The sequence below is a fragment of the Centruroides sculpturatus genome, unplaced genomic scaffold (assembly GCF_000671375.1).
Source record: "Centruroides sculpturatus isolate CEXI.00-Female unplaced genomic scaffold, Cexi_2.0 scaffold1113, whole genome shotgun sequence".
In the NCBI taxonomy this organism is placed as follows: domain Eukaryota; kingdom Metazoa; phylum Arthropoda; class Arachnida; order Scorpiones; family Buthidae; genus Centruroides; species Centruroides sculpturatus.
In genome coordinates, this window is record NW_019385514.1 from 53,391 (window position 1) to 65,625 (window position 12,235).

Sequence of the window (12,235 nt, forward strand, 5' to 3'; positions counted from 1 at the left end):
TGGGTGATCGGTTAACGAACATAATCCGTTCCAAGACTTTGTTCGCTATCCGAATTGTTCGTTAACCGATTATCGATTTACCATAGGTTTTAATGGGAATTTAATTAATTCGTTCTGGAGACCCCCCAAAAAATATACACTTTCTTACTACGTTTATTTATATGTAGTAATAAAAATACATACATACAGTTTTGCGTTTTTATTAGTCATATTTTTTTTCATTTGAAAGGGTTAAAGAATCTGTCTAATGCCGATTGCTTTTCTCTCTTCTTTGGGATTTTTAGTAAGTAATTGATAGCATTGCAATTGTAGAAATCCCCAAGCCTCAACCTGGTTTGGATGCCATTCTAAGACCGTTGTTCTGACATCTTCCCACTTCTTCAAAAGATTTTTAATTAATAGCAGATATCAGCATTAATCCTCTTTTTTTTCAGAAGAAAACATATCTCACCGAGTTTCTTGGTGTTCTTCATTCAAGAGATCTTGGCGTTCTTCTGTCGTCAGATCCGTTTCGGGTTCCATTGAACTCTTCGATGTTCTTTATTTCTGAGATGTGATTTTTGTTACTCTTTTAGCTGCTTGAGTCTTCTTGATTATACAGTATTTTTCTTAAAACAAAAATTGAACTGCAGCCTACTGTAGACCTATTCACGCCATACTGCCCAGCAACATTAGGCATCTTCTGCTCACTCTCTACCTTTGCTATTATACTCTCACCTTTAGAAAAGAAAAACAGACGCAAAACTTAACGAGTGCCTATCCGAAAGTCTCGCGAATACGTAAAAGAATTATTTTGTCAGAAAGATAAAAGGCTGGAATTACAAGGGAGAGTTTCAAAGTTCGGAGGAATACTATCCGATCGTTATATACCGGCTTGAGCGTCGATGTTGACGTCTCCCACACTCCGAAAAATTTTGAATTGTTGCCTGAAGAGGAGGGAAGTCCAATCGGTATTCATTATTTTACGTCGCTTCTTCTTGTGTTTGTTCTGTGAAGTGTTCGTTATCCGATCATGTGTTCGTTGTCCAAACATAAAAATCTTTCGCGAAAGTGTTCATTATCCGATTTGTTCGTTGTCCGATCTGTTCGTTAACCGATCACCCACTGTATAGTATATTAGTATATCCCATGTAAATAGCATATTAGTATATTGCTATTAATCAACTTCGCGTTGAATTTTCATAGATGTTAAGCCAAACAAATTTTTTTTTTAAATAATAATCGTCGCTATTGTATCGTTAAAAATTATTTTATTGCTCACAAAACAAACAACCACTCATAATTAGAAAATTAAGTCTCGTTTAAATACTGGCCTTCCTTCCATGGTCGAGCTGTGTTTGCCAGCTAAAACACGCAAAAATTTAACAAAAATAATATTAAAATAGCCAAGACATGGCCAAATATTGTAGCACCACATCACTAGCAAACATTTGAAATTTGCCGACTAGAACGGTCGGTTAACCGATGTGACGGTTAATCAGAGGTTGGATAATTGATGCTCTACTGTAAATATTAATGTAACTTAAATATTAAAAATACTAACTATAAATGTATTTGGGTAAACACCCCAGGCTCCTTTCAGAGTTCAGAGTAGAGTGCCTCCCTATGAGTTGCCTCTGCCCCCTCATAAAATGACTTGGTATTTAATTTTGCCAGAGTTGCAGTTGGTCTACTAAAATTATCAGGAGTCAGAGTCAAGTGTTTTTTTTTTACCAACTCGGCAGCCCTGTGTGGCCCGCATGAATCTTACCAGTTGCATTAATGATCCATTGTTTAAATGAGTTTGACACACCTAGTATAAAGTCTTATTTTATACTAGCTGCTACTTGCAGCTTTGCTCGCACAGATTTTGCAAGCAATAACCATAGTAATTGTTATATAACACCTACCACTGAGAATGATGAGAATTGCCGAGAATCAAACTATTTTCAATTTGATCAATTTTCTGGAATGTTTACAATCGTTCTATAATCGAACCAATATGCAATAACAAATTCAAATTTAAAATGGTTTGAACATTCTTAAAATCGAAATATATAAAATTATTTATAACAATGTCTGAAATGTTATTAATTTAATACACCTAAGTACTCGATGAAGACTAAATCCTCTCCCTCTCCCATCCGTGGGGGAATTTCGAAAAATCCCATCTTAGTGTGCATTGCCATGGCATACCCTAGTAAAATGCACTTAGAAACAAAAAATTGCATCTAAAATATTACAGTAGAAGCCGTTCTTCAGGTTAAGCCTTAATGCTCTCCCTCTCCCCCCGCAGAGGAATTTTGAAAAATCCCTTCTTACTATGCATTTCAATGACGTACCCTAACTGTCTACCAAATTTCACGTCTTTAGGTTAAGCAGTCTGCTCTGGGCGATGACGAATCAGTGAGTGAGTGAGTCAGTCAGTCAGGACAAGCAATTTTATATATTTAGATTTATTCAGGTGTGGTATGCAATATTTAATTATCCTTGTGCATAAACTGAAAGTTTCTTTTACATTTGTAATGTTCATTATTTCAAATTTATCAAATTTATTATTTAAGAATAGTTAAATTTTTAACATGTATGTTGTAAATTTCTTTCAATTTCAAATGATGTATTTGTACAGTAACATTTATATTTTTCTCACCTTAAATTTATGTTGTCTAAAGCATTATCAGATAAATCATCATTTGCCCTCTGATGAATATCTCTCTGCGTTTCTATTTTATGATCGTCTGACAACCCGTCTACTTTATGAATAAATACTTCAAATTTTATGTCTGGATTGACTTTGTATGCCTTTGTCACTGTCATGTGAAGTTTTGATAATGCTTCCATATAATCATCCTGAAAACATAGATGTCTTGTAAGATTTTATTACACACAGTTTTCTTAAGCATCTCAAATATATAAAAAAATTACCTGTGCGTCTATAACGTAAACAAGAGCACCGCATCCACCAAATATCATTTCTATGTCATATGTAGGATCAAAGAAATCTATCTGTCCAGGGAAATCCCAGATTTGAAACTGAACAAAGGAACTATTGGATATATCTGAAAATTATGATATATATTACATACATATTTTATGTAAATGAATGCCTTTAGAGAATAAAACATATTAATAACTTACCATCTTTAACTATTTTATTTGTACTTTCTAAAAATAATGTTTCATTTGGTGACATTTTATGAAAAACAACTTTCTGAATAGATGACTTTCCACTCCTGAAATCAAAATTTCCAAAAATTCAATAAACTGTAATTTCAAAACAGGAAATTTTTAAATTAATAGGCTATAAAATGTTTCCTCAAGTAAGAATGTATCATTTTTTTCATTAGAAACTTTGAAATTAATGGGTTTTCAATTATAAAATTTCAATTTAAAATAATTATTTATACAAATTAGTATTTTGTCTTATAATAAAAGTTCCATTATTTTTGAAAAATAGTAACAATATATAAAAATTATGATATCAGCAGAACATATATTACAATTACTTTGCTGCTACACTTGAAATAATGCATTGTTGCATATATCTGTTATAGCTTTATGGAGTTAAAACATACCTTGAACTAGTATCCAAATTTCCCTCATCATTGGCAATTTGATGCCAAATTTTAGCATTGATATAAAATTTCTCTTCTTTGATACAGTGTATATGTTACCACTAAAGCTCGAAAGCTGTTAATGTGTATATTACTTAGCTAATCTGCAGATTAACTAGGGTGATCCGTTAAAGTTGCGAAAATTGTTCCATTTCTCAAATTATCTAGGTAATGTGCAGAGTATCTAGGTAATCTGCACATTACCTACTAGGCACTCTGTAAAGTGAAAATAAGATCTTTGCTACAAATAAATGTACCACAAATAGCAATTCTTTTTTGTGACAAACACACCTATGTAATTCAAAGTGTCACCAATCTTTAGACTACACTAATAAGTAAGCACAATTGGTTAATGTTACCTATGGTGACTAAAATGGCAGCTCGTCTCTGATTCCAACAAACAGAAGAAAGAAAACAGTGGAGACGCACGTTCTAACCTAACCTAACCTATTCTAATAATTTGGTTGGTAATAATTACGGTAATTTATTAGAATAGGTTAGGTTAGGTTAGAACGTGCGTCCCCACTGTTTCCTTTCTTCGGTTTGCTGGAATTGGAGACGAGCCACCATTTTAGTCACCAAAGGTAACATTAACACACAATTTTATCATGCAATCGCCGGAAAAAGTATTATAACTTTCTTACTTTTCGTCTCTGGTCCAAAAGTAGGGTATTGTTGAACTCGTCTCAGTCCCCTCAGTTCAGATATATAATCAAAGTTCCGAAATTCCATAAGTGGTAATCCACCATCTCCCTAATTGTAATAATATTTTAAACCATTTCATTTTTTTTGTATTACAGTTTTTTACTTAATTGATGATTGATTCTATTAACTAATTTGTTGATTGTATTAACTTGATTCTTTAGATATCGAAAATTAAATAAACAACATTATTAATAAAATTGAAGACAAAACTGTCCAAAAAGGATCACCATTTATTTTTTGTGTTCCAAGACTAACACATTCTCAAACACTGATCTTTCTTTGTAGGCTGCTTGTCACTGGAAAATTACAAAGAGTCCTTTTAAAAAACACATCCAATTAAAATTACAAAAATTTCTGAAAAAGGAACTGGTGACATACAGTTGTCCTGCTTACATCCATCTATACCTTCTTTTGGGGGTTTTGGCTGGAAAAAAAAAAGCAGCCAAAACCCCCAAAAGAAGGTATAGATGGATGTAAGCAGGACAACTGTATGTCACCAGTTCCTTTTTCAGAAATTTTTGTAATTTTAATTGGATGTGTTTTGTGTTTTTTGAAAGGACTCTTTGTAATTTTCCGGTGACAAGCAGCCTACAAAGAAAGGTCAGTCTCCAAGAATGTGTTAGTCTTGGAACACAAAAAATAAATGGTGATCCTTTTTGGACAGTTTTGTCTTCAATTTTATTAAAAATATTTCTCCATCGGACGAACATTTACAGGATAAACAACATTATGTTAATTTAAGCGTACAGAAACGTTGCTATTGTTTCAGCAAAGATCTTATTTTCACTTTACTGAGTGGCTAGTAGGTGATGTGCACACTACCTAGATAATTTGAGAAATGGAACAATTTTCGCAACTTTAACAGATCACCCTAGTTAATCTGCAGATTAGCTAGGTAATGTACACATTAACGGCTTTTGAGCTTTAGCGGTAACATATACACCTTTCATTAAACTTCAACAATGGGAATCTGATACCATTACAGATAAAGCTGATTTATAACCAAATATCACATGTACCATATATATATTTTCACACCAAACCACCAGAATGGTTAATCAAAAAATTGTTGACTGTACCATACACAAATCATTTAACCAAATGAATTAGATTGTTACATATTAAAATAATTATAAAAGTGACTTTGTCACTTAATTCTAAGTGTTTTATAAAATTGGCTTTATTACATTTACTATATTTTTTTTACAATTTATGAAAATTTTTTACTATTATGTAAATATGACTTTCAAAAACAAGTTAACTACAAGATTAAAAATACCAGGTATTACCTGGTGTCTGAAAAATTGCCATTCAGTGAGAAATTTGTAATGATATCAAAATTATACGTATGCCTGAAGAGGTTGGTAACAAACTGTTTAAAGTACTCATAAATTTTCTCTCTATCATTACAGACATACACCAATGTCAGTTAGCATTACACAAAAATATTTATGTTGCAAGTACTTTCAACTGTATATAACCAGGATGGCCAAGCTCCTTGATAGTCCGAGCCATTTTTCAAAATTTGAAATTTTTCGTGAGCCGCAATTAAATACATATTAAAAAGGTATGCAAAAAATTCCAGATTACAAATTATATCATTNTGCCATAATTAAATAGATAAAAATATTTTTTGACGAAAGAAAGTAACCATTATAAAGTCAATCATTGCCATCTTAGTGTGAGAAAATGATTAATTAGTACACTATTGCATAGTAAAAAGGTGAAAACAGAATTACAATATAATGCAAAGCAGGTGAAGATACAACCATTTATGCTCTATTGGTTATATTCAATTTTATAAAGAAAAATCAGGTACATCATATTTATTCCGTGTTATTACAACAAGATAATTTATAGTGAATTTCCTTTTTAAAAAAAAACACGTAAAAACCGATAGAATTTGAAATGAAATTTGATTCAACACCATATGGCTTCTTGGACAAACATAAGGAAGGATGCTAACAACATAAGTTTCAAAATAATAAAAACTGGTATATCGTTTATTAATATATTTGTATAGATAATACAGAGGAATTAAGCATTTTTTAATATGAAATAGATTAATGTAAAGCACTGGAGGTATACTTACCCTTTAATTGTATTTGGGGGAAAAAAAAGAGGTATGTTAAAAGCCTAGATATATGTATTGTGATGATTAATGTTATATTTATAATATTGTTTAAATAGATATACAATAGTACACATGTAAGCCATATACATATTATGTATTCACCTAATAGAACCCAGTTTGTAAAAATCCCAAGGAATGTATGTATGTATGTATGTATGTATGTATGTATGTATGTATAAAATAAATATAAATGATTAAGATATTTTTCTTAATCATTTATATTTATTTTACTTTTTTATGTATTGTATGTATTCTTGTCATTTTTTAGTTCCTGAGGAGGGGCATATTACACCCAAAACGTGTAATCTAAAACGCGTATCAACTAAATTAAAATAAAAATGAAAGAATGCCAAGTGTTCAAATTTATTACATTACATAATATTTAAGCAACAAATTTGTAATGTGTCAATATAATTCTCTGTATTTTAAAATAAACTTATCTAATTTAAAACTGTTTTGTATATTAAACTAACAAATATTTTGCTCTTGATATAAGCTTTTTCATTAAAATAAAATATTCAATCTTTTCTATGTCAAATATTTCAGCAATAAAATTATATTAATAAGAAAAAATAAACATTAATAAAGGTAAAATGATTGGTCGGTTGGTTTTGCAGTTTTTCAGCACAAGAGTCTGAATGTAGGCTGAAGTTTGGCCAGTTATGTAGAAAAATAGTCATAAGGAACTTTCATAATTAACAGTTAAAGCTGATCTGTGACAATTACTAGGCAAAGACTTACCAATGATTTAGTTCTCAAAAAGTACTTAACCTATTCGATGTTGAAATTTTTATTTGTTGCCTGTGACACCATGTTGAATTTTCGTTGATGTTAAGCCTAAATTTTTTTTTTTTTTAATGATAATTGTGTTTACTGTATCGTAAAATTTTTTTTTTTTTGTGTTTTACAAACAAAATAAATATATTGAATAATATTAAAATATAATTTTTTGTATTTCTAAAGTTCATTTTAATATAAAAATTGTGACACGGCAACATTTAGTATAAAAAACGTTCCGATGTAAACACGAATATATTCGGGATTGCCCACGCAAGTCAATGAGGTCAATACAAATATTTTTGGGAACAACATAGGATAGGTTAAGGGTTAATAAGAAAATATCAGGTGGTTCAGTAAACATTTCCAGTCAATCTCTAGGGAACTGGAATTAAATCCAGGTGGGTCAAAAAACACCAAGAATTTTTTGTGTAGTAGTCCATCTTGGATATGTTGGGCCCATCCATGCACTTGGTTGCACCATTGTGGGCCTGGCCTAACCCATAATGGGCTTTCTAAAATAAATCTCAATGTCCACAGAGCAAAAAAGTTTTAAAAAACCCAAGAAGCCAATGCTACACTCACACATCTTATTTTTAAATTAGTGAGCCTGTTGGTAAGGTGTGAACCCCAAACCAACTATCAGTGTTCAGCATTTTGATCTAGCTTGGCCACTGATCAGCCAAACTACAGAGGAACCATAAAGATTATGAAAACACTACAGGATAATCCAATTAAAAATTACTATACAGTAAGTCCTGAACACAATCTCCCAGTTGAGTACTTCTGTGACCAAAGGTTTGTAAGTACTTACTATTTCCAGTTGATTCTCTAATAATGCATTTGGATTATAATACTTGAAGATTCATAATTTATATTTAGAATTAAAAGCAATGTTTAAAAATTAGGAAAAATTCATTTATATATAAAGCATAACCTACAAACCATATTTCAAATAGTTTTGTTATTAAGCATTGCATTTTAGTCTTAAAAAGAATGACATATATTTAATTATCACATGCATTTAATTAGTCCATGTGCATTAATTTTAGGGCGATGTATCTTTCAATGGCATGACATACTTTATTTGACAACAATATTTAATATTCAATCTTATTTAAAAATGGCACGGGAACACATGTGCATAAGTTCTCTTTATTCGAACTCATCCTCTTACTCTTTGATTTTATGTTTGAATTTTGTATTCATGAATGATTTTGAAAGATCAAACTTATTTAGAATTAAGAAAATCTCAGGAAGAACCCAGAAAGGTTTATAAAAACTTAACCATACTTCACATTGGTTATTGGTTGTATAGAGCAGGGGTGTCAACTGGCAGCCCCTGAAGTAATTTTTCTGAAATTAAATAAAACAGCTTACAGATCAAGATTAACTGATAAACATCTATCTGCCATAATGAAGATTGTTCTCAGTCTTTGAATCCAGATATTGGAAAACTAGGGAGAAGGAAGATAGCACTGGCAAGTTTCCAGTGAAAACAATTAAATTTTAGTTTTATAAATATGTACATAAAATAAATATTTAAATAAAAGCAATAGTGTAACAATTATACATTGTTGAGTTGAATTCACTGAATTACATAATTTATTTTAATTGCCCAATCTATATTCCTTCATTCTCACTTCAAATTATAATTTTAAGAAAATTTGTGTGTGTGATGTGGCCCTAGGGCTATGGAGCCAAAGTCAGGAGGAATTTCTGGCCACAGGAGTCAGAGTCGAAAAAATGTGTCGACTCTGATTCCACATTTTAAAATTTACTTTAGTTTTTCTATTTAAATAAAAGAAAATTTATTATATATTTATTAATTTTTTAAAATCTTTTTGTATTTTGTTATAATTCATTTATTTTAAATACAAAATGCATCAATTTAATTTATCTATACTAATATTATAAAGAGGTAAAGTTTGTAAGTTTGGACGTAGGAGGTAATCTCTGAAAGTACTCATCTGATTTCAAAAATTCTTTCACCAATATTTAGAATGGACCTTCAGGGTAGACATAGGCTGTATATTATTCTGTTAAACATTTATATAAATTAAAAGATATCATCTAGGTAAGCATTATATTTTTGGTGTCAGCGGGTGGCAAGGCGCAAGATGTGTACGTATACGAGATAGGTAACTGCAGGGCGCAGTCACATGGTCGGCGAGATACGCAGTGCATGTGTCTGAACTTGTGATATATAAAATTACATGTCCTGACTGATTCATCATTGCCCAGAGCAAACTGATGAATCTAAAGAGATGAAATTTGGTACACAGTTAGGGTATGTCATGAAAATGCACACTAAGAAGAGATTTTCCGAAATTCTCCTGCAGGGGAGAGGGAGAGGATTAAGGCTTAACCTGAACATCATCATCTACTATACTATTTTAGATGAGATTTTTTGTTTTTATAGTAACAACTAATGTTGAGAATCTTAGTGAAGTATCCAGGGAGGGTTATTTGTATCAAATTGCAAATTCCGTGTGGGTGAAGCCGCAGGTAACAGCTAGTTAAATATATAGTATTCTTTGTTGTATTCGTGTTTAGTAGTTAAATTATTTTGACCCAATTAAATTTGAATATTTTTTAATCATTCCTTTATTTTCCCTGCTCTAAATAAGTACTCTATTTTTCTGAATGAGCCAGACTAATTGATCAGAGTACACATTTTTCTTTTCTGAATAAGGGACTGAAGTAGCTAGCTAGATTGCACACTTTTTAGTTGGACTAACTTTTCTAGAAGTGTGAAATTGAAGTGCAAATGTTGTCAATATCTGTAGATGTAGAATTTTATCGCCCTCTTTCTCCTCTTATTAAATATTTGTTAAAATTAATTATTTTATACAAATACAGTAGAGCATCGATTATCCAACTCAATTGGGGACTCAGGTTGGTCGGATAACTGAAAAAATCAGATAACCGAAAAGAATGAAAAAATACATTATTAGTACAGTGGGTGATCGGTTAACGAACATAATCCGTTCCAAGACTTTGTTCGCTATCCGAATTGTTCGTTAACTGATTATCGATTTACCATAGGTTTTAATGGGAATTTAATTAATTCGTTCTGGAGACCCCCCAAAAAATATACACTTTCTTACTACGTTTATTTATATGTAGTAATAAAAATACATACATACAGTTTTGCGTTTTTATTAGTCATATTTTTTTTCATTTGAAAGGGTTAAAGAATCTGTCTAATGCCGATTGCTTTTCTCTCTTCTTTGGGATTTTTAGTAAGTAATTGATAGCATTGCAATTGTAGAAATCCCCAAGCCTCAACCTGGTTTGGATGCCATTCTAAGACCGTCGTTCTGACATCTTCCCACTTCTTCAAAAGATTTTTAATTAATAGCAGATATCAGCATTAATCCTCTTTTTTTTCAGAAGAAAACATATCTCACCGAGTTTCTTGGTGTTCTTCATTCAAGAGATCTTGGCGTTCTTCTGTCGTCAGATCCGTTTCGGGTTCCATTGAACTCTTCGATGTTCTTTATTTCTGAGATGTGATTTTTGTTACTCTTTTAGCTGCTTGAGTCTTCTTGATTATACAGTATTTTTCTTAAAACAAAAATTGAACTGCAGCCTACTGTAGACCTATTCACGCCATACTGCCCAGCAACATTAGGCATCTTCTGCTCACTCTCTACCTTTGCTATTATACTCTCACCTTTAGAAAAGAAAAACAGACGCAAAACTTAACGAGTGCCTATCCGAAAGTCTCGCGAATACGTAAAAGAATTATTTTGTCAGAAAGATAAAAGGCTGGAATTACAAGGGAGAGTTTCAAAGTTCGGAGGAATACTATCCGATCGTTATATACCGGCTTGAGCGTCGATGTCTCCCACACTCCGAAAAATTTCGAATTGTTGCCTGAAGAGGAGGGAAGTCCAATCGGTATTCATTATTTTACGTCGCTTCTTCTTGTGTTTGTTCTGTGAAGTGTTCGTTATCCGATCATGTGTTCGTTGTCCAAACATAAAAATCTTTCGCGAAAGTGTTCATTATCCGATTTGTTCGTTGTCCGATCTGTTCGTTAACCGATCACCCACTGTATAGTATATTAGTATATCCCATGTAAATAGCATATTAGTATATTGCTATTAATCAACTTCGCGTTGAATTTTCATAGATGTTAAGCCAAACAAATTTTTTTTTTAAATAATAATCGTCGCTATTGTATCGTTAAAAATTATTTTATTGCTCACAAAACAAACAACCACTCATAATTAGAAAATTAAGTCTCGTTTAAATACTGGCCTTCCTTCCATGGTCGAGCTGTGTTTGCCAGCTAAAACACGCAAAAATTTAACAAAAATAATATTAAAATAGCCAAGACATGGCCAAATATTGTAGCACCACATCACTAGCAAACATTTGAAATTTGCCGACTAGAACGGTCGGTTAACCGATGTGACGGTTAATCAGAGGTTGGATAATTGATGCTCTACTGTAAATATTAATGTAACTTAAATATTAAAAATACTAACTATAAATGTATTTGGGTAAACACCCCAGGCTCCTTTCAGAGTTCAGAGTAGAGTGCCTCCCTATGAGTTGCCTCTGCCCCCTCATAAAATGACTTGGTATTTAATTTTGCCAGAGTTGCAGTTGGTCTACTAAAATTATCAGGAGTCAGAGTCAAGTGTTTTTTTTTTACCAACTCGGCAGCCCTGTGTGGCCCGCATGAATCTTACCAGTTGCATTAATGATCCATTGTTTAAATGAGTTTGACACACCTAGTATAAAGTCTTATTTTATACTAGCTGCTACTTGCAGCTTTGCTCGCACAGATTTTGCAAGCAATAACCATAGTAATTGTTATATAACACCTACCACTGAGAATGATGAGAATTGCCGAGAATCAAACTATTTTCAATTTGATCAATTTTCTGGAATGTTTACAATCGTTCTATAATCGAACCAATATGCAATAACAAATTCAAATTTAAAATGGTTTGAACATTCTTAAAATCGAAATATATAAAATTATTTATAACAATGTCTGAAATGTTAT

At 31.7% G+C, this 12,235-nt stretch overlaps 1 protein-coding gene across 2 annotated transcripts in view; it reads right to left on the reverse strand.

Annotated features, from left to right (window-relative positions):
• Positions 1-12,235, reverse strand: part of LOC111639702 (ras-related GTP-binding protein C-like) — a 59,739-nt gene that overhangs the window by 26,521 nt on the left and 20,983 nt on the right. For both annotated transcript variants that reach the window (XM_023385630.1, XM_023385628.1), the window contains 3 exons: positions 3,118-3,212; positions 2,905-3,038; positions 2,630-2,829 (listed from right to left, as the gene is read on the reverse strand). In XM_023385630.1, the coding sequence (XP_023241398.1) occupies positions 2,630-2,829; positions 2,905-3,038; positions 3,118-3,212 (429 nt within the window). The remainder of the gene's footprint in view (positions 1-2,629; positions 2,830-2,904; positions 3,039-3,117; positions 3,213-12,235) is intronic.